The sequence below is a fragment of the Pituophis catenifer genome, unplaced genomic scaffold, assembly GCF_029215685.1.
Source record: "Pituophis catenifer annectens isolate HBS135680 unplaced genomic scaffold, rPitCat1.0.hap2 SCAF_3, whole genome shotgun sequence".
NCBI lineage: Eukaryota > Metazoa > Chordata > Lepidosauria > Squamata > Colubridae > Pituophis > Pituophis catenifer.
In genome coordinates this window covers 184,440,917-184,468,746 of record NW_027256883.1, presented here as the reverse complement: position 1 = coordinate 184,468,746, position 27,830 = coordinate 184,440,917, and the positions used below count along the sequence as shown (strand labels likewise).

Below are 27,830 nucleotides of genomic sequence, written 5' to 3'. Positions count from 1 at the left end.
TAAAAGTTATAGTAATTTATTTTTGTTTTGATTTTCTGCCCTTTAATAGCAGAACAAATACATCCCTTGCTTTAAAAAGTGAGGAAAACAGTTTATTTGCCAGACTGCCAGGGGCTCCATCAATTTGGCATTGGAGTAAGAAAGAAGACATAATATGAAAGAGAGAGCAAACACACCTGCGTGAACAAGATGGGAGACAATGTATAGCAATCATAAAAGACAAGAGGCAATGCAAACAGAGATTTATGGGTCTCACACACCTACACACTGAATTATCTTGGTCTGATGCGCTATGAAATCGGAGGAACACGATCGCTTCCAGGCTGCTCCTGGACCAAAAGCTTCTCTCTGCACAGGGTTTGCCAAGGTGGGGTGCAGTGAGGAGGCAGAGATGTTGCTGCGACAGTTTGGGATTAGTTCTGGTGGTGACACTCAATACCCAAAGGTTTCCTGTGAGGCATAGACCATGTAGAGGAAGCCATCTTCATCCTTCTCTTGCTCATAGATCTCAGAGATTGGGGTGGAAACGCTCACCATGCTGTGCTGGTTCACCAATAGGAAGAAAGCCTGGGTTGGATTCAGCTGTAGCCGGCGCCTGAGAAGATACAGAAGGCAATTAGTGAGCCTGAGTTAAAATAGGAGCATAATGGAGCAAGCACAGTTAATTCTAGTTAAATAAATGAACAAGATATGGGGCACCAATACCACAAATGTCTAAAAACTAACAGGCGTTCCAGTGCTATTTTATTACATGTTCTATCATCCATTTAATAAATCTGCCCTGCTAAGTTTTCTTTCTTTTTCTAATTTGCTTGTGTTTTTTTTTTAAATCTTCATAATGTAGGCTACACAGCAGGTCAGTATTAATGGTAACAAGAGCATCTTAACAAGATATTTAAATGGGAATGGCAGTCCCAACACATCCTGAAGACAGTATGCTTATTTGAAATTGATTTCCCAATAATGCTGTCTTCAGAATGTGTCGAGATTGCCATTGCCAGAGATTGAGGGAGCGGCATTGGTGAGGTTCAGATTGCTCAAGGGTGCTTTACCCTTTTCGTTCTATAGTTTACTCCCACTTTGGACACTGACATTTTCAAGCGCTCAAATTTCTATCCCACATAATGATGGAAGCCTTGCAAAATATATCTGCTGCCGTCCATGTGTCTCTGCCACACGCATTAGTCATCTTGGAGGGCCTCCAAAGCATCCTGTGTGATTTGCACACAGTTGCAGCAAGAGCTAATCCAAATAATGACTATGGAGCTATGAAGCTCTTTTAATTCTCAAAAAAGTGCAGTTTCAGGGAAGAGGCAGAAATTTGATGTACTTCTGATTTGATAACTGCATCTCGATAATTGCAGGCCAGTGAATTTGTCCAAATGCAGATAAGAGGTACTGCAAATCTGCATCCTCAATGCAGGGTTATCTAATCTCCAAGTCTACTACCCATCTTCATGGAAGGCAGAATTGTCATTATAATCCTTGTAATATTTCTTTGGGAACCAACTGAGGTTGGCTTGGGTGGGTAATATCTTCCAAACAACTATCTATATACCTGTACAGCAGCAGGCAAAGAATTATGGACTTTTCCCATCTGTAATTGGGAATGTGTTTTACTTTGCTGAGTTCAAATTGTCTAAAACCAGCCTGTACATTTGGGAACACTCTTAGTCATTCTAATCCTTGCCACTCTAAACTTCTGCCCCCCAAATCTTTCCATGACTTGAGCAGGGTTCCCTTCTTCTGGGTGAATGAGGAGATAGTTAAAAAGGCAAGGTGCTCCACAACAAAAGAGAAGTTGCTTTCATACCATAGGCTGGGGGTCTCCAAACCTGGCAACTTTAAGACTAGGTTGGCTGAGGAATTCTGGAAGCTGAAGTCCACAAGTCTTAAAAGTTGCCAAGCTTGGAGATCCCTGCCATAGGCAACCAAATTGTAGCACTATTCTACTCAAAAAGAAAGATGCTCCTTGGTCATATGATATCAAGAAGCAAATCACAGTTGCTTTGAAGTATTTCACTCACCGGATTATTTTTACCAATTCACTCATATTGACATGATCAGGAACTAGAAATTTGGTCTTATCCAGAACAGGTAGCTGCTTCTCCCCTTTGTATCTCTCAATAATGACCTAGTAAGGAAGAAATATGGTGCCGTCAGATTCTTTCCTGCCCAGCAAAATCAAAAATCAATTCTTTTTAAGGCAGCAAACATTATTGGTGAACAAATAACAATTTTTCGGATCCAGACAATTAAGACAGAGAATCGTGTCCTTTTTAAAACAGGTTTCTTCCAAATTATCTTGTGATATGTTGAAGTTCGCACTCAAAATCTAATTAAATTTCAAATGAGAACACAAAATAAGCAACATCCAGTGGTCTCGTGAGATTTGAAACATTTTGATATTTTACATTAAAAAAAAAAATCTAAGGGTCCCAGGAGGTGCTTTGAAGGAGGTGCAGGTGCTGTATTACTGAGCTGATTGATGCAGCAAGTTTGTAAAAGCTTTCATTAATAATGATGTAGAATCTGTAAAAAGGAAAGCAGCACTGTTTTCCATCAGCAGAAAATGAGCAATTAATATGGTTTTCAAGCATCTACTAGAGAAAGATGGTATACTATAGGGTAGGGTAGGGTAGGGTAGGGTAGGGTAGAGTAGAGTAGAGTAGAGTAGAGTAGAGTAGAGTAGAGTAGAGTAGAATAGAATAGAATAGAATAGAATAGAATAGAATAGAATAGAATAGAATAGAATAGAATAGAATAGAATAGAATTCTTTATTGGCCAAGTGTGATTTGACACACAAGGAATTTGTCCTATGAAAATTGACTAGTCAAAAGGAATGCCAAAACTCAAAGCCATATCATAATTTTGCTTTATCATTATTAGCACTTCCTTATTGTGTGATCATAGAAAGAAAAACTTCCATGATGAGCTCAATAAAACTAAAACCCAGAAATCTGTTTCTTGTACAATAAAATATATTTAAGGCCAAATTAAAATTCTGCAATAAGCAACTTCTTACTCAAAAGTGTGACTTCTAGCCATAGCCTGACAGCATACTGTATGATCATCAAAGTCTACCTTTGAATATAGATGGCTGAAGAATCCCTACATGAATGCAGATGCTCACCCAGGTTAGTTCTATGTAATCCTAATGATTATTCAGAGGTCCTAGTTACGTAAACTCCTTGCATTTAGGGGGTTTTCTTCAAACATCTGCATTTCAGCCACATGATATTGGGGAGCAGAAACTGTATTCCATGATAGTAACACATGGAAATGTGACACAAAATAGAAAGTACTTTCTCACTTTGGAATGACAGACACTTGTTCAGCAACACTCATGATGGAAAGCCAAGTTTAAGCCTTATTTTCCCACTGATATCCTAGTTCTTCATACTCAGTTTTGTGTTCCTTTCACTATGGAAAAAATGAATATATAATGATTGTCTCTTTTTCTTTTGCTATGTCTGCTTATATTCCTTTGCTATATCTTACCAGCTAAGTTGTTTGCTAATCTTGCTCTTTTCACAATTCTTCCTGTCTATTGTTGTAATCCATATACATTAACTGTGCTTACCTACCTATCAAAGGTGCTGACTATTTATATGCCAATTCTTAATCAGGCCACCAAAGATATACAATGCTTGCAGCTGCACTCTTTATTTCAAAAGAAAAAGGAAACTTAAGTGCTATAGGCAATATACAAACAGTTGCTTAATTCTGTGCAATATTAAAGAGGACTGTCATTTGTTTTGACACTCCCCATTATCACACAAAGGAGACAGTTAATCACTCACCTGTATTGGGGCTGTATGGGGAGCTTTGGATACATAGGTTACTCTTAATTGCTTCTTTGAGTTGTAAATTTAGGCTTCGCTTCAGCTGTCAGTGAGATCATCTAGCCACCTCTCTGTCCCCTGTAAGCTTCTTTTTCAGTTGGCCCTCATTTTCCCAAGCAGTGTCTTCTCCAGTGACACTTGCCTTCCCATTATGTATCCAAAAGGATTAAGCTTTAGCTTCATTATTAATGCTTTCACTGAGTAATATGGTTTTACTTAATCTAATATTGAATTATTTATTTTCATGTAATCTAAGGTATTCTCAATATCGCTCAGAGGCACTATCGTCAGAGGCACTATCATTAAGTGTTGTACCTTATGATTCTTGATGAACGTATCTTTTCTTTTATGTACTCCGAAAGCATATGCACCAAGACAATTTCCTTGTGTGTCCAATCACACTTGGCCAATAAAAAATTCTATTCTATTCTATTCTATTCTATTCTATTCTATTCTATTCTATTCTATTCTATTCTATTCTATTCTATTCTATATTTTTCTTTGTTCATATTTGCACAGCTAAATATCAAAACTGGAAAAACCATGGCCTTGACAACATGTACTGTTGTTAGTGTGATGTCACATATTAATGTTTTGTCTTGATGTCTCCCTTACTGTCTAAGAAGCAGAGCTGTCTTTGGCTGGGTGGCTACTGTACAATTACCATTGCTGTGAATTTTTGAGCCTGGGAAGTAGGGTCTGCTACTACTTCCATTTCTTCATCTGTCTGCATTGACCTGCCAACCTATTGACATGATGATCTTAGAGGGTTTTTTGTTTTAATATTGGCAAGAAAACTGCTTTCGGAGCTATGACTCAGTGGTTAAAGACACCATTCTTGTCCGCTGAAAATCTGAAAGCCCAGGTTTGAGACCCAAGTGCCGCACAATGGGGTGAGCTTCTGTTCGAAAGCATGCAAATGCAAATAGATTAATAGGTGCTATTTAATTAATAGGTACTTTTAAATAGATTAATTGGTGGGAAGATAACAGCATTCTCTGAGCCTTTGCCTATAGCCATGCTGGCCACATGACCATGGAAATTTTCTTCAGACAATGCTGGCTCCCTCAGTCAAGAAACAGTCAGACACAACTGGAAAGGGCAACCTTCATCTTTTTATTATCAACTTTTTAAAAATCTTCCTGATTTCTAGCTCTCAGCTGAGGTCATCAGCATATTTGAACCTGCTGAAACTTTATCAACTTTGACTTCAATTTTTATTTATTCTAAAACAATGTTTCTCATAATATATTCTCCATATAAGTTCAAAGAATAGGGAGACAATATACAACCTTCGTGAAGCCTGGATTTCAAAACTTCGAGCGTTATATTACTAGGATGTGAGATAAAAACAATTATTTAGTATTCAGTTTTTCATATTGGAATATATATCGATCTTTTCCACTGCCTTGGTTAGTTTGGTATAATGGATAAAGCATCAGGCTGGAAACTGGGAAACTCTGAGTTCTACTCCCTCCTTAGGCACAAAACCAGCAGGTGGTCTTGGGCCAGTCACTCACTCTTAGCCATAGGAAGGAAGCAATGGCAAACCACTTCTGAAATCTTGCCAATAAAACTGCAAGGACTAGTCCAAGTAATTGCTAAGAATCAACACTGATTTGAAGGTATGCATGTGTGTGTGTGCGCGCACACACAAACACATAACATGACCTGCTTAATTCTGGCTTAGCCACAATGATGTATAAATCTAGCTGCTGTGTTTTGAAGTGCATGAATGATGGTTTAGCATGTCTAAACAACCATATTAGGCTAAACAATTGTGGGACTATTCAACAATTCATGGTTGACAAAATTGTGGCTTAACGATACAGTTTATACAATATGCAGCTTAATATCTATGGTTTCCATTCCCTTAATTACATAACTTTTGTTATTTTATTTTTGTTGCTCTGTGAACCGCTAAAGGCATCCAAATAAGCAGCTTTCCTTGGGCAGTGGAAACCTCATACTTTCAGATAGCAATAACAATAGTATTTAGACTTAGCAGTATATACCGCTTTACAATGCCCTCTTTAAGTGGTTTATATTGCCCCCAACAATCTGGGTCCACATTTTACCCACCTTGGAAGGATGGAAGACTGAGCCTGGTGAGATTCAAACTGCCAAATTGCAGTCAGCTGGCAGTCAGCAGAGATAGCCTGGAGTACTGCACTCTAACCACTGCATCACCGTGGCTCATGATAGGACTATAAAGATATTATCAGAACACTGGCATCCTTTCCTAGGAACACCTAGGTTACACTTGAAGCCAAATAAAACCTAACCCTAAATATGTAGCAGATTGCTGCATGATGCTGCTCTTTTCTCAAAAGAAACCATGGAATTCGTACTCTGAACTAGAACCAAAGTAGGAGAGTGTGAGACGCAGTCCTTTGCCCCCTATGGTCAAAATCAGAAGAAACTACATAGCAACAATTCATAGGGCCAAAAAAGGAGCCACTGAGTTTTATGCACATGTGGCTTGTAGCCAGAGAAGTCTAAGCTATAAGCAGCTGCAGTTTTTTAACCAATTGACTCAATAGTGTTAACCTTCAGTCCTCCGTGTTTGTATTTTGATGTTTATGAATTGTCCGCCCCAGAAATGAGCAAAACTGAATAAGAACAGTTATTTTTATTCCTTTTTATACCTAAAGTGGGCATATTTCTTTCAAGCAAACAATTACAAAACTAAAAAAAATATGTGAATGACTGCAAAAGTTGTGACAAAGCTGCTTCCAAAAGGCATAGACAAGATTGTGATGTTTTTAAAATCTCTCCCCCACCCTCCCCCTGTGGCTCATTTTAGGCAGCATAAGATGTCTGTAATTCTTCTAAAATCAGCCGTCTACCAACATATATTATATTTAGGCAAAGATTGTGTGGTCCTGAGACCCTGCAGGGAGACAGGAATTGGCAAGTGGGGGAACTAAAATTAATAAGAGAAGGAGAAAATATAGTGCTGAATCACTTCAGACATTAAAGAAGATTATTTTGAAGTACAGCAGAAGCTTTGGTGTCACCTCCTCTGGGTTGTGAGTTTCAGATCAAGTTTAGCATCCAGAAAATCTTAAAAATGAATTCCTAGTCTATCTCTCCCCTTACCATTTGCTAGCAAGAAAGCTGGACTGGAATTACACCCAACAGCATTCACCTCATTTCCCTTCTCCAGTACGGAAGTTTGTTTAAATGTGGAATTTGGGTTTAATTCCTTCATTTCTATTACTTCTACCATTATTAATAAAAATGGCACAATCTGACTAATTTTTTAAACAGAAGCAGGAAAAACTTTCACCTTATTTTCCTCCCAAGTTATTCACATCTGCTTCACATGTAAATTGGCAGGTTTCTTGGACTCAGTATCAGGTGTATGACATCTGACACTTGGAGAGAACTTAATACAGCAAACCTGTGATAGATCAGCTGCTGAAAAGAATCTCATCCTGAATTCACTCATAAACTTTTAACTCCAGTGTATCTGCTCTTGAATCAGGATCTAAAATCTGGCAAATACCACTAGAGACCCCCAACCTAATTTGTAATCCAGAAATTTTCATAGCTTCTTTGCATGGAAGTCAGCTTCTTAGTATCAGGTGATTAGAAAAGAAATCAAGGCTAGAGGCAAGGTATGCAATTTAGATACAATTCCACAGCACACAAACCCACATCAAAATAATGAAACATACACAGTGACATCACAATACAAGCTTTTTGTACAAGTTTATCATTTTCCCCTTCTTGCTCTCTTGCTTGTCTCTTCCAACCATTGCCTCTGTTTATAACATATTCTTTACCTAAGTTGGAACAAAAGAAATTGGAGGAAGCTAGCTCTATCAGTTGATTGTAAGGTAGTGTTGTGGCCTGCCGGCGGCCAGGGAAACTAGCAGCAGAGTCGGACAGTGAGGAGGTTGGGGAGGAACATGGGCCAATCCTGGGGGCTGGGGAAAGCTTGGACGAGGGCTCTGCATCGGAGGCAGAGAGAGAGAGCTCGACAGCAGTGAGGCAGAGGAACAGCTGGAGCCCGTTCCTAGTGTGTGCATGCGCAGACACGAAGACAAGAAAAACTAAGAAAGCAGGGTTGATCTGGGAATAAAGCCACATCTTGGAGATGATTGGCCCCTCCCATGGGAAACAAAAGAGGAACGAACGGGGAGGGGGCTTTTGCAGGAAACTATTAGTTCATTCGTTCGTTCTGTGACTCTAGAGACTCTGTACCAAGTTTTGCCTTGTTTGGAAACAAGTTACGTGGCAGCTTGCCAAACTAGATAAGGTGTGTTGATAAATATTCCTCTGAAAGACTGTTTGGACAGGCCTTGCTGACTGTGAATGAAAGTAATTCACAGTCGTGTAAATAAAAGAGGTTTTGCCAGGACCAAGACTCTACTTCCTGCTTTTTAAGGGAGCCCAGGTCAGAACAGGTAGTGAAGTAGATGCTTCAGGGATGTGTTCAAAGAACAATTCAAGTTTTAACAAAGGCATAATTTTAGCTTTTCCTATTCACCTTGCATTGGAGAGGTTGGTGGGAATGCTAAGGGTTGCAAGTGAGAGAGACACTTATCAAAATTCTAAGATTTCTTAATGTGTTTTCAGTCACTTAAGGAGGTAAAGTATTAAAAGCATTTCAAAACAATTAAACTATGTGCTACTGTAAATCAGTAAAGTCACATATCAGTAAATGCCTGATATGTAAATTGTGATCTGCAACACAGCCCTAACATAAATCAAGTTGTTTGGAAATTTTTATTTATTTTATTTTTCTTAACTGGTACAGTCATACTTGGCACTTGACTGCTCCAAAGATCATTAAATTTGATGTTTGACACATTTTGAAGCAGAAAACATGTCCTGGCACTCATCTTTCTCTTGATAGTCAATGTGCAAGGAATAACTTGCTGAAGTCAGCTGCCTCGTGACTCACTATTTCTTCAGGCCAAAACCATGGATCACATGGTAAGTCACGTGGTTTTCTCGGTACTCATTGGTTTTAGTATTTGTCGTGTTTTCCAGAACAAATTACCGACAGGTACTGAGGTACCACTGTATTCTGCCCACTGTACACTAAAAGCAGTTTACAGAGAAATTATATATTTATATATTTAAAATTGTAAAACATATAAACAGTACTGAAAATGAGCAGCAAAAATAAAGAAAAGAGCCAGTAGTTGTAGTGGTTATGGCATCACACTAGAAACGGGGGACTGTGAGTTCTAGTCCCAGTTTAGGCATGAAAGCCAAAGGGGTGACTTTGGGCCAGTTACTCTCCCTCAGCCCAACCCACCTCACAAGGTTGTTGTTGTGGGGAAAACAGGAGGAGGAAGGACTATTAGGCTGTGTTCGCAGCTATGGGTTATTTATCAAAAAATAATAAAGGTGAGAATAAATAAATAAAGCATACTTCTAAAATAATTATGAACCAGTTACCACTTGTTCAATAGGGCTGACAAATCTTTTGAAAGGCAGCTTTCAGATTGCACAGCATCTATTTTCAAATTGTTAAAGCAGTTGCATCTTTTTTTTTAACTGGCACAGCTGCTTCAAAAGCTGCTACCAGCTATCTCTACTGTACATGCATGAGCATGAGCAGCCCTTTAGCTCTGCACTTCAAAGACAGCCAGAAACAGCTTCTGACGTATGTGAGAGCTGGGGGGGTGGGGGGGGGAATGTTTCAATCATTTGAGAGAAGAGCTACTGTATATTACTGAGCACTTTTTGGGGGGAAGGATTCATACTATTAACAAAGGCACACCTATCTAATATATTGGCTGAAACACAAATGCTGTATTCGATGGGTAACTGACACAGAATTTCATCATTACATTTAATTATTTCATCATCAATTTTAAAGTGAGGCATAGCATTAAAATTAAATATCCAGACGACAATCTCTTTACATTAATTTCTTGTTCTCTTTTTGCCCAGAAATGAGCCTGGGATGCTTATTTTGACTGTCACATTCTACATGATATCTCTGTGCAATATTGATATGACTGAGTTTTTGATTAATATTCACGTAACTGAATTGTTGATTAATAAAAAGTTTGCAGAACATGCTGTGGAATTTTCTGCCTTGGACAAGAACCTTTGGGGTATGACTAGTGAAAAAAAGAAAGAGGAGCTTAAATTATTTTATTACCTAAGAACAATAAAGGAAAATAAGGGGGGGGGGAGAGGATAATTGATGACAAGCCTGTACTATGCGGATCTAGTGCTTCCCAGTATGTTTATATATTAACATAATGTAATAAGCAAAACATGATACATAATCAGTTATTACTATAGCAATGGAATATTTACATATGAATAATAATGCAATAAAAATTCCAGTCTCAAAGAAATTTTTTGGAGGGAAAAACTCAAAAAGAAAAATTAAATCAGATGCAAGAGAGGTCCAATGGGACGAGTCTTATGGAAGACAAAATATTTCTGTTCATCTCATGTAATAAACAGACAAGCAGTTTTGCTTTTTGCTCCCTATCATCACAAGAGGTGATTTATTACAGGAGTTAGTAAAGTTGGCCTAAACCTCTTACTCCCATTAGGAGACTGGCCAAAAGCAACATCTTCCTTTTCGTTCTTAACTTGGCATGAGATATGCCTTGGTAAGAGGAGACAAATGTCATAGCTTGGCACCATCCCAATCACCACTCTTCTGTAAAATATTTCAGAAACTTGCAGGGGTAACACCAGTGGTGAAATCTAAAATTTGTTACTACCGGTTCTGTGGGCGTGGTTTGGTGGTGGTGGGGGGTAATGTGACTAGGTGGGCGTGGCCATTCTTTTTTCTTTTAAAACCATTTTTTCTACAACCTCTTCGGCGAAGAAGTTGTTAAAAAATGCTTTCAAAAGCCTCTGCTGATCAGGCAATTCAGCTTGGATTGTCAGAGGCATTTAAAAGAAAAAAGCCTCTGCTGATTAGGAAACTCAGCCTGGATCATTTGACAATCCCAGCTGAGCCACGCAATCATCAGAGGCTTTTTTTTTTACTTTTAAAAGCATTTTTTCGCCCGAAGAGGTTGTAGAAAAAATGCTTTTAAAAATTAAAAGAAAAAGCTTCTGATAACTGTGTGGTTCAGCTGAGCATGGGGGGGAGGGGGCAGGGATTTTTGCTACCAGTTCTCCGAACCACCCGCCTCCATCGCTACCGGATCTGGTGATCCGGTCCGAATCAGGAGCATTTTACCCTTGGGTAACACTCTTCCTGTCCCCCAAAGTCTGGATTCAATTGTAATGTGACTCTGATTGAACAGGTTTGCAGAAAGTCTCAGTTAAAAAGAAAATAACGTTTATAAAGCTACTCCCTAAACTTAGCAATATATACAATCAAATGGTCAGCGTGGAAAAAAACAGGGAAATGCTTCATGATCCTGGCATATGACCTACAAGACACTTATTATGTTTCAGGGATTTATATAAATTGATTTAAAAGCATAGATAATCTACTTACTGGAATTTTGTTTGGATGCTGTTCTCGGATCTGCTGTACCTCTTTACAACGATCCGCTGTGAAAGTGAAGCATAATTGATTTTAGGAATTTGAAATAATTTTCTTGCCTACTATATATTTAACAGTTTTATAAACCTCAGAAAAAAATATGGAAGAGGGAGTGGTGAATCTAAGCAGTTTTTTTTTAACTTAAAAAAAAAACCCCATATGAATCTTACCAATCCAAATATAGTGGCATAGTGTAACTATAATAATACTTATAATACAGTCATACTTATAAAGAAGAATATTTAGTATTCCAGTAACAACATTGTTCAATTGTTTAAGCCATCTGAATACAAGCTCCCTTGACCTGTTCACCAAGGATGTGAATTTACTACTCCCTCCCCATTTACACCTCACACTAAAAAATAACTCATTTTTTATGACCCTTAATTCTGGGCAGAATCGGGGAGATTAGATGGAGCTGAGCTTTTACTGGCGAGGTGCCCTTCCTGACACCTATGCAGAATTCACAGCAAATGTTTTTTCTTTGCGCCCCGGGACCTAGGATTGCAACGACCTAGGATTGAATCCTCAATCTTCCAAGTGGGAGGGCGAGCGTCTTCACCACTAGGCCACTACATTGCTCTATTTGTTCCTTGTATACAATGGACCCAATAACTTTTAATCTACCAAGAAAGGTAGAGACAAAATTCTGCAATAATAACCACCTGTTCTTGAAGAATCTGACATTGTGCAATGAAAAATGAATTAGGGCCTGCCTTCTGTCTAGATATTTACTTGAGCAGCAATAATTTTAGTATCAGATTATGTATTTTAAGGATTATATAGCCTGTCTTCTTCCAAACAGGGAGTTCTCTATGCAACTTCTAACAGCTGAAAACACAGGACTGGCCCATTTTTATTTTTATTTTAGTTTTTATTTTGCTTTCTTTAAAAGGATGCTATGGGTGCTATACTATGCTGTAAGTCTTGAAAAATGAATCAAGCAAACCATAAAAATCCACTATATTCAATCTTGTCCTTTCTGGACGGCTTTGGGGCCACAATGCCCAAAAGCAGGCTTGTCCTATCTTCCTATCTTTCAGTCTTCTACCTCAGAGGTAAGCAGAAGGTAAGATATGATCTGCTATCTCAGATCTATTGAATTCTTTCCAGCAGATCTCCAAGGATTTCTAATTCTTGAACTAGTGCAAAGAATCTTCTGCATGATTGATTTTATGTTAACTTGCTTATTTCAGAACCGTCTTCTGCAAAATAGGAACACTAACTTATTTTGACCAAAGTTGTTCGTTTTCAGCTCTTGAACCCTATTGGTTTTGCTAAAATTCCTAAATCACATATACATTTCTGCATATTTCCCTTTCTAAACCGGGACTCATTACGCACAGTCACTCAAGCCCTCGTCATTTCCCGACTTGACTACTGCAATGCTCTCTACATGGGGCTCCCCTTGAAGTGCACCCGGAAGCTCCAACTGGTCCAGAATGCGGCCGCGTGAGTAATGATGGGAGCAACATGGCGCTCACATGTAACACCTCTTCTACGTGAGCTGCACTGGCTTCCGGTGGCCTTCCGAGTGCGCTTCAAGGTGTTGGTTCTTACCTTTAAAGTGCTCCATGGCTTAGGACCTGAGTACTTACGAGACCACCTGCTGCAACTGATAACCTCCCACCAACCAATACGCTCTCACAGAGTAGGCCTACTCATAGTACCATCATTAAAACAATGTCGTCTAGTAGTTCCAAGGGAGAAAGCCTTCTCTGTGGGGGCACCTACTCTTTGGAACAAACTACCCCCTGGAATACGAATAATCCCAGATCTTCACACTTTCCGACGTGCCCTGAAGACCTTTCTGTTTCAACAAGCAGGGCTAGCATAAACATCTAAATTCTATGCCAGGGTCTTAGCAGATATACTAAGTTGACTCAATTTATTATTTACTGTTTTTTTTAAAAATAATTATATGTATATGAAATCTTATTCTGTTCACCACCCTGAGTCCTTCGGGAGAAGGGCGGTATAGAAATTCAATTATTATTATTATTATTATTATTATTAATAATAATAATAATAATAATAATAATAATAATAATAATAATAATATTTCATATGTGATCATTTGGCTCAGCCCCCCTGAACCAGGATGAGGAACGTCACAGTCACTGATCTACATAGTAAAAATGACTTCTATTTTCTATTTCACTATGAAACATATTTCTGGTCAAACTAGTTTTTAGAGGTAATAAATTAGATTCTACTAAGAGGATAGCACCTGACTGGCAAAGTCTAGAAATACAATACTGTAGTCTAGACAGAGGCCTGGGAAGTACAGAAAGGCCAATGCAAACAAAACAAAAACAATCACCTACAGTAAAAGGATTCTGGGAGAGCTGATAGAAAGCAGAGAGCTCAAAGCTATGTTTACAAGAAATTTCATTATTAACAGCAGGGAAGATAACTTATTAACTTTGCTCAGTGTCAGATACTGTTCCACTTGTTCGCATGCAAGAACAGTTTCGTTTCCTGGAAGCAAAACACAACACCATCCCCCTAACTCATGATCAACAAGCCAATGTTAAGGACTTATAGGTGGTTTGTTTACTCCCAAAGGATCACATGAATATTTTTGCAAGAAGCTATCTTAAAAAAAAAAGAGAGGGGGGGGGGGCTGAGTGAGATGCAATTAATATTAGCCAGCACAATATTTATAGCCAAAGTACTGAGAGTAAAATAAATTTGAAATCTTAAATATATTCAAGCACTTAACTGAAGGATAGCCAAGTTATTTGGTTAGTGCAAGTATTACATGCTGGATCTTTTTTCCACAATATGAATGATCCAGATTACTAAAGAACAAAGTCAGAACTGGCTTCAGAGTTTCTTGTGAACCTTATGTTTTGGTACCAGTGAAGGATGCTGACTTAAAAAAAGATGTTAACTTGGGGAAGGGGTAATTAGCACATATGTGCTAATTAGCACACATTCAATATGAATACTACAGCAACATCTAGATTGCAAACATATTAATCATTGAAACAAATATTCTAAGCAACCCTGTAGGTTACTCGTTTCACATGCAACAGGGAAAGAAATACAGTTTGTTTGATGACAAACAAGCTTGATGTTACCTTGTTTGGTAATGAAACATTTGCAAGAAAACAACCAAGCTCAGAAAGCACCAAGGACTCTACAGTTTGTTTATTTAAAATGTTAATATAGTTGCCCATCTTAAATCAAACTCTTGATGGTTCCCAAATCAACAATTAGAAAACAGAACTAGGAATTCTTAGAAGCACACATTTCTAGTATCTAACATAATGACTTAAAAGTTGATATCCTGTCTGTAAATATTAATATTAAATTAGCTATTTGCCACCATAACATAAAACTGATTGCCTTAGATGCTTCCAAAGAGCCTTTGGAATTCATGAGTCATTGTTTGGAAGCTGCCTAAAAATTAGAGATGTGCCTAATCTGACTCTGGGAGTTTTTTCACCTAGAACAGCCCATTCTACACATTCTAAGAATTGGCTTCTGCCTTTACTCAACCGTATTACCCAGAACAGGGAGTGGCTGGTCATGTTCCAGAGTCGAATCACTCAATTTTTAACATCTCTACTAGAAATGTTTACCTGTGACCATCATGTGGGTTCTCTAATGTTTATTAAAAAGTATAAGAACAATAGCAGCTCTGTTATGGTAGGTAGGTAGGTAGGTAGGTAGGTAGGTAGGTAGGTAGGTAGATAGATAGATAGATAGATAGATAGATAGATAGATAGATAGATAGACAGAGATAGAGAAATAGAAATATATATATAGGCAATACTTTTATTGTATTAGTGAACCAAAGTTGTAAACAATAATTTCAGGTTTAAAGTTTCATAAACTTTTCCTTAGGCAAGTTTTTTTTTTAAACAAATGGAAATAAAGAAAAAAAGATTGTGGAGGCCTCTCTACAACCTTATACTGTGAAATAATGTTAGGGAGCTGTCAAACCTGCAATTTGACTCTTGACACTACCAAGCAGGATGAGATATCAATAAGGGTTTTCCAAAGCAACAGTGGTAATAAAATGTTTATAAATCCTTCATTTTGGAAAGATCTAATGATAAAAACTGGTTTCATCCTACCAAGAGTCTCAGATTCTTTGACCAACAAAAACCAAAAGAGATTATTTATTAGTTAATTTATTGATGTATAAATATATCTCTTACCCTTTGCTGACACAGGCCATCCTGCAACGAAGCCAACATTTTCACATTTGAGATTGAGGTTGTGATTTATTAAATCTGATTATGTAGCCTCAAGATTGGAGTTTACTGCGGCTAACAGGGACAGTATATTTCTGTTAAGGTTTCCAATAAGAAAATAAATCCAAATCTGAGAAAAGCTTACTTTATTCCCAGGCTTACTCAGACTGCTTTTAAGTAGCTTTAGGTCATTACCATGTAGACTTATACAAAAATATGGTTGAAAACAATGAGATCTCGCTGATGGAAGTTCTTTTTGTCATAACATTTGTGCTTTCCAAGAAGTTTTCTAGTGAAAGGCATTTGGAAAGCTCTGGTTTCATGATCATGAGACAAGCAATTTCAGCCTCCAATTTGGTCACATGTTCAAAGGGAGAAGAGAAATTTAAATGTCAACAACAACTACTAGCAAGAACAGAGCTGTCTTAGGTTTTCAGCCCACAGCTAGCCATCAGGAAAATAGCAGAGAGTAGATAATTTTATCTGATGCTCACAGTTTCTAAAGGAACACAGTGACCTGTAAGTAAGCCAAGATAACACTGGGTTGGAGCTAAGCCATCTTGGAAACCTATGTCCTCTCTCACAATCTCTGCAAACTGATTGTATAAAATCAAGAGTTCCGAAAGAGACAGACAATTGGTGTGTACATATAAACATAATGGATAAGGAAATGCTGTGGAAATATCCAGCTATGCCCACAATTGAAAATCTGGAAAGGAGAATGGAGTATAACCATTGTTCTGTCCCTAATTTCTATATGTTCAATAGTGCATATGCACATATCAAGTAAGCACTTTATATAACTGAGTCATATATTTGTTAGGGCAAATGCTTACCCATGTGTACCAACAGCCTATAAATGAGAGTCTGACAGTCAGATGAAAGCAGCCATGTTGGATTCTGTCAGCTGCCAAAAAAGAAGCTGAATGGGTATTTCTTCCTAGAATATCCTAATAAATAAAATACAATAAAATCCAAAGTGGCCCCATCATGGGCTGACTTAGAGAATGTACCACCTAACTTGATAGGCCTTGCTATACCTGGTTTTAAGAGGAAAATTGGCACATTCTTGAAAATCAGGTATATTAAGTAGGAGAATGCTTACAAATGCTAAACCTTTGTAAAGCAAGTCAAAGGATAGATAGATAGATGTGTAAGATTGAATTGTATTAGGATGTTAACATACTGTTAAGGTCAACTGCATTTGTGAAGCACTAATTTAATAAAAATCAGAATGTCTGGTGTCTACCCAAGTATTTTATAAATGGATAATATTATCATGCCCCAAAGCATATTACTCAGTGACTTTATTTACTGCACAAGCTAAACCTGAATTCACAAACAAGATTACTGTGGTAATATAAAAAGCTAAGGCAACGTCTACAGTAGGTTCCCACAGCATGTTGGATGATTGATTTTAGTTCAGTGTTTTGTGCTAATCTAGCCATAAAGATCGCTAGACCTTGAGCTTTGAAAATACTTCAGGCTTCCCACATTTTTCCTATAATAATATTTACTCCTGGATACAGCAATGCATATTACAGGTCCTGTTATATCCAGACTTCTGTAAATCATTGTGACTGACCACAATCTGGTATTTGGAAGCCCCAAAAAAAAAAGAAAAAAAAGAAAAAAATGGGAATACTGAGGCATTGGGGGCACTATTTCATTATGGCTTTTTGAAATGATGCATTCTTGTTCTCCGTTTAAGGTCTCAGAAATACCTTCAAATTTAGCTGAAGAGCAAGGAATAATGGTGGCACTACCAAATGCATACAAATGAGGATTTTTGGTTCATAGTTTAAATTTCATGTATATAATTTGAACTTGGTAAGGTGACCCCAGGCAAGGCATTATACGAGTCTCATATGAAAAAGAGAGTAAGAAAAACTGCTCAGTAAGAGTAGTAAGAGTAAAGGACAATCTACCCCAGCATTTTGTGCAGACCTGCAGCCAACCATTCCTCCTGGAAGCTCACAATAGTGCTTCCACTCCCTCATCCCAAGTGTCCTTGATTTAGCTTCAGAGGGTAAAGAAATGATGAAGATCATTATGTTATTGGCCAAAGGTAAAGGTAAAGGTTCCCCTCGCACATATGTGCTAGTCGTTCCTGACTCTAGGGGGCAGTGCTCATCTCCGTTTCAAAGCTGAAGAGTCAGCGCTGTCCGAAGACATCTCTGTGGTCATGTGGCCAGCATGACTCAATGCCAAAGGCGCACAGAACACTGTTACCTTCCCAGCAAAGGTGGTCCCTACTTTTCTACTTGCATTTTTCACGTGCTTTCGAACTGCTAGGTTGGCAGAAGCTGGCACAAGTAACGGAAACTCACCCCGTTAGGCGGCACTAGGAATTCGAACCATTGAACTGCCGACCTTTCGATTGACAAGCTCAGTATCTTAGCCACTGAGCCACCACATCCCTGTTATTGGCCAAAGCTGTGTCTTAAACTCCATTTATATTCTTTACACATTAACAATTTAGATATGAATTGTCATCAGGTATATATGATGTCCCCATATAGCCATGATGGTGAACCTACGACATAGGTGGCACACAGCGCCCTCTTTGTGGGCAAGTGAGCTGTCGCCCCAGTTCAAGTCCTCTGCGCATGCCTCCCACCGGCCAGTTGGTCTTCGGGTCTATAAGATGCACAGACATTTCCACCCACTTTGGGGGTGGGGAGTGTGTCTTATAGACCGAAAAATATGGTAGCCAGGTTTCAGGCCTGTGTGAAGCCTCAACAAAGGCTCTGTTCCATGTAGTTCTTCAGAATGATACGCCAACAGCTGCTGAATGCCATCTCAAGGTAATGTGCCACACTGCAGATATTCTACAAGTTTATGTACAGTGCCAAAACACACGTGCCAAAACATAGAGCACAAGAGCTTTCTTTCACTCTTCCAAACTGATGAAAGACAAAGCATATGTTTTTCAACATCTAGATACTACCTCAAGGAATAGTTAGCCACCAGAATTGAGGTGGTTCCAGGAAGCCAAGCCTTGGGATTTTTTTTAAAAAAAAATTATTACTATAGTAATAGTAAAACTTCTTAGGAATTTGGGGTTGAAACCAGAAGCCCCATTATGTGACTTTAGAACACTTATTTTCTTTTGGCCTAAACTACTTTATGCACTGTTGTTTTAACTTATGCTTCTGAGAGGAAGGCTGAAATACTCCAGGAATATAAGAATGTAATAAAGGAGATGTCATGTAGTGTTTAAGGTACTGGATTAAGAGTGGGGAAACCCACATTGTGATCAATGCAGTTATAAAAATATATTGGGTGATTTGAGGCTCTCTGTCCAACCCACTGCACGGAGTTGTTGAATATGCTGCCTTAAACTCTCAAATGAAAGATGGGACATAAATCTACTAAGTCACTGTGGCTTAATTCACACATAATGAAAAATCCTAAATGACAATAGCTAAGATACACATCTCATACTAAAACTAACCAAGCAAACATAATGGCTTAGCAAATTATCTGAAGCAACTCACTGTGTGCATTAAATTGCAGGCTAAGATTTTCTTCTTCTTTTTTTGAATTTTTTTTTGAATTTTTTTAAAACAAAACATAAAACAAATCCATTACAAATACAAACAGTGTGTCAGTTGGTTACAAATGTTTTGTGCATCATCCCCCTATTCAAATGTACTGATTATCTAATTTCTCATATTGTCAAACAAATCAACATCCTCATTTATCATTTATTTAACTATTGCATTATTGCTTCAAAAAAATTATTTTCAAATGTTATATTTATAATATTCATTTCATATTTCATATTTCATTTCCATGTTTTATTATCTAGCCATTGACAGGCTAAGATTTTCTTGAGGTTGGGGATGCGGATATAATATGAGGGAAAGAGCAAACAGAGGGCTTGAGAAATATTTAATAATTGAAAAAAGAAACCGTAAGAAAAAAAAAAAAGGGCTGTGGGATAATCCCCTCCATTTGATTATGAAAATGTATGTGATTTTGGCTGTCTTTTGCTTCATTCTTATTTTTATTTTTGGGCCAAGTGTGTGCTGTTGAGTTTCCATCAAGGAAGTGCTTTCATTTGAAGTTTTCTAAAGCATTTCACAGACTTGCACAATGCAACAACAGTGTTTGCCATGTGACAATAATAAAAAGAAAGATGTCACCCTGGGGACTTTCTTTCGAGATCAAATGTCAGCAATATTTCTGAAGTACAAGAACAATGAAAATCTAACCAATCCCCACTCTCAAGCCAAGCCAGACTACATTTAACATCTTTTGCATTAATTTTACGTATTTATTTGTTTGTATCAAATTTGGAGACCACCCATGTCACTCACATAGTGGCTTACAACAAAAAAAATCACAAAAAAGATGAAACCATCGGATTATTTCCTAGTTTAAAAAGTAATTTAATGATGAAAGCAATGATACAAAATACTAAAAGGAACTTTTTTAAAAAATGGCTTTCTAGAAACCCATTGTCAACAAGTTTTAAGTGCAGTGCACCTAAGGGCAGGTAAGAGTGTCTTTCAAGTGTTTTGTAAACATTCAGTTATGTCACTGCCAGGTTTACACTGTTCAGGTTAGTGTCTAATGCTACAATTTTTGCAGCCTGAAAAATGCTGAAGCCCAGAGGACACTTGATCGAAAGGCATTTTCTTTAATGAATATTACTCAGCTTCTTAAAGATCCTCCTCCTTTTCCCCCTTGCCCATAATTGTGGCTCTATAAAGCTATCTGGCTGACCCTCTCTTCCCCTCTGCCTTTCTTCCCAGAAAACAGAGAAAGCCAGTCAGCTGAGGAAGCAAAAAAAAAGAGAGAGAGAGAGATGTGGAAAATAAGCTGAAAGGCACTCAACAGTTGCAGCTGCCTAAGCTCACATCCCCCACTCCCACCCCTGCTGCTTTTGAGCTATTTTCATCCTGTTTGCTTTTGAGCTGGGACAGACAGGGAGAGTAACTGGAGGCAGACCAAGCACCATCTGCCTACTCCACCCAGTGGCATCCAAGCAGTTGTTGCTAGCAAACGGCGGCAAGGAGAAAGCCTGTCTCTCAGCCTTTTATTTTTCTGAAGGAGGTCCACTGCTCCATAGAGCAGGGGTCTCCAACCTTGGCAACTTTAAGACTTGTGGACTTCAACTCCCAGAATTCTGGGAATTGAAGTCCACAAGTCTTAAAGTTGCCAAGGTTGGAGACCCCTGCCGTAGAAGGCAATAGAAGCTGAAATGGGGAGAAGATCAGCACAGGGCATGGCACATGTTTGCTCTGGGTTTGTTATTCCCTTTTGATACAGAGTATTGGTCAATGTTGGAGTGAGTCAGAGTGTAACAACAACAAACTGCTCGAGGTGCACTCGCAGTTGTGGCATGTGGAAGGTTCAGGGTTATAAAGAGGACAGTCCACAACACGAGAGCAAAACAGATTTCCTTGAGTGTTATCTTCTCTCTATATATATAGCAAAACTCTCCCTCCCAACCTAGGCACTCCAGATGTGAGTGTGTCAATAATTAATATTGCATGGATACTGCTGGGAATTCTGCAGGTTGAAGTCTGCACATCTGGATTCTAGAGGAAGTCAAAATTGCAGACGCTTGCAGAGGCAGTTTTAAAACTTCTGAAAAACCAACACATTTAACACTGCATAACCTTACGCAATAATAGATATGTTGTCCTTTAAAAAGCCACAAGACTCTTTGGCTGAAATGCGAATAAAGATAAATGTTTTCTATAAAAGCTGCCTTCAGCTTCTGAATGAAAGGCAGGATATAAATATAAATATATGAATAAAAAAGGACATAGCATTTAACAGACTATAATATTAACAGTGTTAGTAGGCTAAAGGCCAAAACAATTAGCATACAGGATATACAGTATACATTCTTGATAAAACTCTATCAAGAATGAGATTACACACAGATAGATAGATAGAATTCTTTATTGGCCAAGTGTGATTGGACACACAAGGAATTTGTCTTTGGTGCATATGCTCTTATCTCATAAAAAGATAAGTTCATCAAGAATCATAAAGTACAACAGTTAATGATAGTCATACGGTACAAATAAGCTATCAAATAATACTAGGAAACAATATAAATAGTAAGGATACATGCAACAAAGTTACAGTCATACAGTCCTAAGTGGGAGGAGATGGGTGATAGAAACGATGAGTAATTGCTTATGAGGAGTAAAGCAACATAGGAGAATTGATCAAATCTTCAACTGGCCAAAGTAAATACAAAGTAACTATACTTGGTAGTGTCCTACTTAATGCAGCCCTCTATTTATTTTCAGCCATGGCTTGCCTTTAAGCAATGCAGAACTTAAATTCCAAGAGTGGCAGCTCTGTACAATATTAAAGCTTTACATGAAAATTCATTTCAACATCACCTCTTCCCCCAGTCAGTCATGGAATCTGGTCACAAATTGGCAGTATCTCTTTTGCTCCTGACCTCAGATAACAAAAAAAAAAAAAAAAAAAAGACAAATGGCATCTTTTCCCTAAACAGTTTCCAGTTGCATTTCATGATGTCATCAGGTAAGCAGTTCAATTCCATTCATCCCTCCTTGTCTCAAATTCTCCATTTACAGAAGGCAAATGATAACAGTATCTTCCACATAATATATTTGAGGCTGAAAATGCTTAAAATCTTATCTGCCTATTTGCAATGATAAAATTTACCCGGGGGCAACTTGATAGATAAGTTTCTGAATATCAAGAAAAAAAGCTAGTGGTTGTCTTGGATAGTTCTGTAGGGTAGAAAACAAAATAGGAATGAAATAAATGAAGCTCCTTTTCCATGAATTATAATTCTCTCAAGGACACTTTGAGTACTAGAGATTCAGGATCCCAAAATGTATTCATACCATGAATAATTAAATGGACCTTTAATGCCAAAACAATGCAATTACAATCATGCAAATTCAGTGGCACACAATTATAATCCACCCATTAGAGCTCTTTGGTACCCTCTCTAGACACTGTATTGTGACTTCTACCCCCAGGACATGAAGAAATGAATTACAATGGCTAATCTCAACACAGTAGAGCTGAACTAGAATTCACTGTAAAACTTTAAACTATTTTGCATTTAATTAAACTGACCAAATTATTTATCCTAACAAAGTGTTCATATAATGTCCAACAACTGGATTGTGAATAGTCACTATCTAAAGGTAATTTTTACACATTTCATTTTCCTTTGACCTTTTGTTTTATTATTCCTTCATCTTTTCCAACAATAAATGTATATATGGAATACTCTTCCCTCAGGATATTTCACGTATTTGATAAACTGGACAATGTGCCAGAAAAACTAATAGGATTATAAATTTGTTAAGATGTTACAATGGAATTTATTATTGTAAATATAATCCCATGAAGAATGCAAGGAGCCACAGTTCAAAACATTTAGAAAACACAACATTCTCTACTGCTATAGAATATAAGTATATGTTTAAAAGTGTACCTCTGCTATCATACAATACCTCTAAATTTGGTATTTCAAATAAACATACACTTTGTTTTAAAAGTTATATTTAATTTTTAAATATAAAGTTATTTAATAAAATAACTTTATAATAAATATAATAAAAGTTGTATTATGATTTAATTTTTTTCCACGTTTCAGGAAGTTTTCCACTGCAATCCTAAAGCTTACTTAAATGAATAATAAGCTGATTTTTAACCAAATAGATTTTCAAAAAGAGGGTTTGATATAGTGGAAATGGGAAAAAAAGACAATAGATCTGTGCCTATCAGCCAGCTGAGAAAACTCTTATTGAGCTGGGTTGGAAGTGTCACAAAGGAGAGTCAGAACAATAACCAGAAACAACAATACTGTATAGCAATAGAGGACAGAGATAGCTGCTTTGTCCTACACAAACATAGTGACAACCTGGAATTCAAAATACAAGAAAATTTTTATTATTCACTGACATTTTTTATTAAATGCAGAACTGATTAGTAACTGTTCTTGCAAACTCTCACAAATCTCCCAAAGATGAAAACATACAATCAGTAATCTCTTGCAGTATTCCACTTCATCTCAGTAAGGCCCTTATTTAAAAAAAAACAAACACCAATCTCCCTACTACATAAATCCTATGCTCAGGGGGGGAAAAAAATCAAGTGTGCATTCTTATTATATATAATTTGTTTTCTTTTGGTCAGCTTTCATACCACCTGATGGCCAAAATAGAATATTTGGGGGGAAGAGGATCAGAGAATTCGAAATAAGAGTCAAAATCATTTAACCTGCAGAGAGGAGGAGGGCTCAACTGCAGGGAAGATTTAATGTGGGTTTCATACATATCCAGAAAATTACAAGGCCTGTTCTTGAACCCTTAATTACTCAAGCTGATTCCCTGTATCCAGGTCTATATTATAATGTTCTTAAGAACTACTAACAGTCTTTCTTTACCAATCAGAAATTATAGACAGCAATGACCAAGAAAATGAAAGCCAATTTGGTGTAGTGGTTAAGACACTAGCAAATTCCAGTCTTGCCTTAAGCAAAAAGCCAGCTGGATGATTTTCTACTTTTTCTAAACTCAAGGAGACATGTCCAACCGGATGCTCAGTGGCCAAATGTGGCCCTGGACAGCTTATAATGTGGTCCCATAAGATATTTTAAAAATGCTAAAAAATAAAGGAAGTTTTTTATTTATATAATTAACTATATCATATAGTTTATTTGTAGCCTAAGACAATTCCTCTTCTTTTATTGCAGCCCATGCCAGCCAAAAGGTCATGCACAGTGGTTGCTACTCTTTTTGCTATCACGTACCAAAAGCAGGGGGAGTGCGGGGTGATCGCGCGCATGCGTGCCCATACCCATAATTCTATGTGCCCTGGCCCCCCGCGCATGCACGCATCATCCCCCGTGCTCCCCCCACTTTTGGCATGTGATGGCACGGTGGGCCTAGTAGGCCCGTTTTTCACCCTCCCCAGGTTCCAGAGGCTTTCTAGGAGCCTAGAGAAGATGAAAACAGCTTCCCCACCCCCCTGGAGGCCTTCCGGAGGCCGGAAACAGCCCGTTTGCCGACTTCCGGTGGGCCCAGAAGGCCCGAAAATCAGCTGGCCAGTGTGTGCATACATACTGGAGCTGAGCTAGGGCAACACTCACGTGCCCACAAATATGGCTCTGTGTGCCACCTGTGGCACGCGGGCCATAGGTTCGCCATCACGCTCTAGGATGTAGGCAATGACAAACCATTTCAGAAATCTGGCCAAGAAAAGTGTAGGGACTTGTCCAGACAGACCAAGAAGACTCAAAGGTCAGTAGCAGCACACAAAAACTAAATAATAGATATCTAAGTTAAATTGCTACAGGTAGTCCTTGACTTACAACAATTTGTTTAATGACTGAAGTTACAACGGCATTGAAAAAAGTGACAATTTTTCACCTACAACCGTTGCAGCATCCCCATGGTCAAAATTCAGACGCTTGGTTGCTATTGATGACGGTTGCAGTGACCCGGGATCATGTGACTACCTTTTGCGATCTTCTAACAAGCAAACTCAATGGGGAAACCAGGTTCACTTAACAACTGCAGTGATTCACTTAACTGTGGCAAGAAAGGTCATAAAATGGGGCAAAACTAATTTAACAAATGTCTCCATTAACAAGAGAAATTTTGGGCTCAATTGTGGTCATAAATCAAGGACTACCTGTAGTTTAAAATGACCAATGCTCAGAGGTATTGTAAATAAGTGCCGTGAAATGTGTTTTCAATGCCTGAAAAAAAGTTTTAAGGCAGTTGGTTTGAAGATTCCTTGATAGCATTGAGGATTGTAGTTTTGTATAGAGGCAAAAATTCTCCCATATAAACTGCACCCACATTTCATACCATAATTTCCTCTAACTTTTTATTCTAAGGGAGGAGGGGAGGAAGTCAAGAACTTAATCCCTCCCTTTGGTTTCTGCATTATTATGTATCCTTACGATTTATATTGATATTGTTTCCTGATTGCTTATTTGTACCCTACAACTATCATTAAGTGTTGTACCTTATGATTCTTGATGAACCTATCTTTTCTTTTATGTACACTGAGAGCATATGCACCAAAGACAAATTCCTTGTGTGTCCAATCACACTTGGCCAATAAAAAAAAATCTATTCTATTCTATTATTATTTTTATTTTACAGTGAAAAAAGGAACAACAACAGTGAAGATTGCTTCTTTTAAGTTCTCATTATATAAGGTCCTACACCAGTTTATACTTGACTCACAGGATGTGGAAATACTAAGAGCATAAACATAACTAGACTGTCAATAAAGCAGGAGGAGGCCACGCCTGCCGTCTTGGACCCAAGAAAGTTTTCCACCAGAAGGGGAGCATCGGCTCTCTTCAGCGTACGTTTCTTCCTAAAGGCCAACCCCGCTCCTCCCCCCACCCCCCCAGTTTGGTTTCTTCCAAGCCGGGCCTATTTCCCAGCTCTGCTCTCCAAAGCCTATCGCCGAAACGCAGGAACCTTCCCCGAATCCCATTGGCAGGCATTACATCACCAGCAGGGTACGGACGACTGCTAATTACCTCTGCCTTCTTTCCTGCTTCCCTGGCTGCCCAGTAGGAGGAAACTTGGAGCTGAGCTAAACAAAGACTCTGCGGGTTGCTTGGCCGCTCGAGAGGCTCCCGAGTTAATCGATCTCCGCGGATTGGGCAGCCAGCAACTAAAGCGGTATTTTGGGTCATCTTCCCCTCGCCATCTCCAAAGGGCCGGAACCTGCAGGAAGGGTCGGTTTGCACGACCGAGCCCGGAGTAGCCCTGGCACCTTTTTAGCCTGTTGTTCCAGAGAACTTGAATCGAGGAAGTCAGGGTTAAATTAACCATGAATAAATCGTGAAAAGACAAAGAGAAGTTCAAGATGCTACTGTATCAGGGTCTGGCACGCACAATATACTAGGCAGGCCTCAGAGGCTGCTCCGTTTCCCATCCCCGACGGAGCAAGTGCCTTTCTTGGGTGCGCCCAAGAGCTAAGCGGCACTGTGCATTCTTGTCACCAAGACAAAGCGCCGAAGCGAGGAGATAATTATTACACACACACAAAACCAGGGCCGAATCTATTTCGATCTACCAAAACCAGAAAGCGTTTCTTGGCTGGCAGCGAAATCTGAAAGGACAAACAAATGGCAGCAGATTCTTTCTCCCCCCCCTGTCTTCTCCAATGAGGTGCCCTCGGATTGTGTCGAACCACAAGGCCCCTCATGATCCCCACCGGGCCCGTCCCGCTAGTCGAAGGTTTCCCATCGAGGTGACAGGCTGAAGGTCCTTTTGGGGGAGGAGAGGGCACCTTGAAGGCGAACGCACAGACGTCTCCCCCTCGTTTCAAACCCCGCCGCGTCCCTCCAAACCCTCCAGGGTGGGAGTGTGGGAATGGGGGGGGCGAAGGGAAATGGAGCATCTCCAGGGAAAACAGAGAAGCAAACAAGAATCCGCTGTGCCCAAATTTTACGGCGGCAGCGAAGGCGGCACCGCTGGGCACCTGCCCCCAAACTATCCGCAGCCTTCCAGGACTCGGCCCTCCGGCAATCTTTCCAAGAAGGAGGGGGGGGCTGGGATGGGGGTGGGAGATGATCCTGGACGCCAGCCAAGTCCCCCAATTTGGCTTCTTTCCCAGCCGCCGTGTTTTCTCCCGGGCGCTCGGACTCCCGCCCCCAGCCACCCACCCACCCCAAAAAAATCCAGTCAGGACTTACAAAAGCTCCGCCGCTGCTTGAAAGGCCGGTCCGAAGGCATCGCGGCCGGGAACCGGACAATACCGAGACCACCGCGCCTCGGCACGGACGAGAAGGTCGTCGTTAAGACTCAAAAGAAAAACAACCCGCTGCTGCCGCCGTCGCCGCCTTGGGGAGGGCAGGGGAGGTCTCCGGAGCCCCCGAAAGCAACTGCCGCGACGCCCGCCTCCTCTTCCTCGATCGGCCGACGCCGTCTGCTCCGGATCAGATAGCTGAGCCACACCGATCCCCGAAGGTGGCAGCGCAGCGGTGACTTCATCCCACAACCTCCTTAAAGGGGAGGCGCGCGATCCCGCCCCTTCTGCAGTGCGGCCTCGTTGCCAGGGGCGCACCGGCCTCAGCCCCAGGCTGCCCTCGGCGATCTTGCTGGCACTCTCGGCCAGCAGACTCGCTTCTCCCCCCCCCCCCCACCTTCTCGCCCCCGGAGAAAGAAAGAAGCCGCGTCCAGGAGGATGTTATAGAAGATGATAAGTAACACACACACAAACACACACACACACACACCCTATTAGAAAGCATTGCCAGGAGTTCATCTAGCAATAATCCCAGAAAGGACATT

General features: G+C 39.4%; 1 protein-coding gene across 1 annotated transcript; it reads right to left on the bottom strand.

Annotated features, from left to right (window-relative positions):
• Window positions 1-27,541, bottom strand: MAP1LC3A (microtubule associated protein 1 light chain 3 alpha). The gene is made up of 4 exons (XM_070941680.1): window positions 27,233-27,541; window positions 11,288-11,343; window positions 2,028-2,134; window positions 1-595 (listed from the first exon to the last, which is right to left on the bottom strand). The coding sequence occupies exons 1-4, from the start codon at window positions 27,270-27,272 to the stop codon at window positions 433-435; spliced, it is 366 nt and encodes a 121-aa protein (XP_070797781.1). The 5' UTR covers window positions 27,273-27,541; the 3' UTR covers window positions 1-432.
• Between the last annotated feature and the right edge of the window lie 289 nt (window positions 27,542-27,830).

What these genes read in the sequence shown, in the direction of transcription:
- MAP1LC3A (XM_070941680.1), bottom strand. Translation starts at nt 27,272, where the DNA reads ATGCCTTCGGACCGGCCTTTCAAGCAGCGGCGGAGCTTTT. An exon ending in AGCATCCAAACAAAATTCCA is followed by an intron (nt 2,135 to 11,287) that starts GTAAGTAGATTA and finishes CTTCCTTACTAG; the next exon opens with GTCATTATTGAGAGATACAA. An exon ending in GAATTGGTAAAAATAATCCG is followed by an intron (nt 596 to 2,027) that starts GTGAGTGAAATA and finishes GTATCTTCTCAG; the next exon opens with GCGCCGGCTACAGCTGAATC.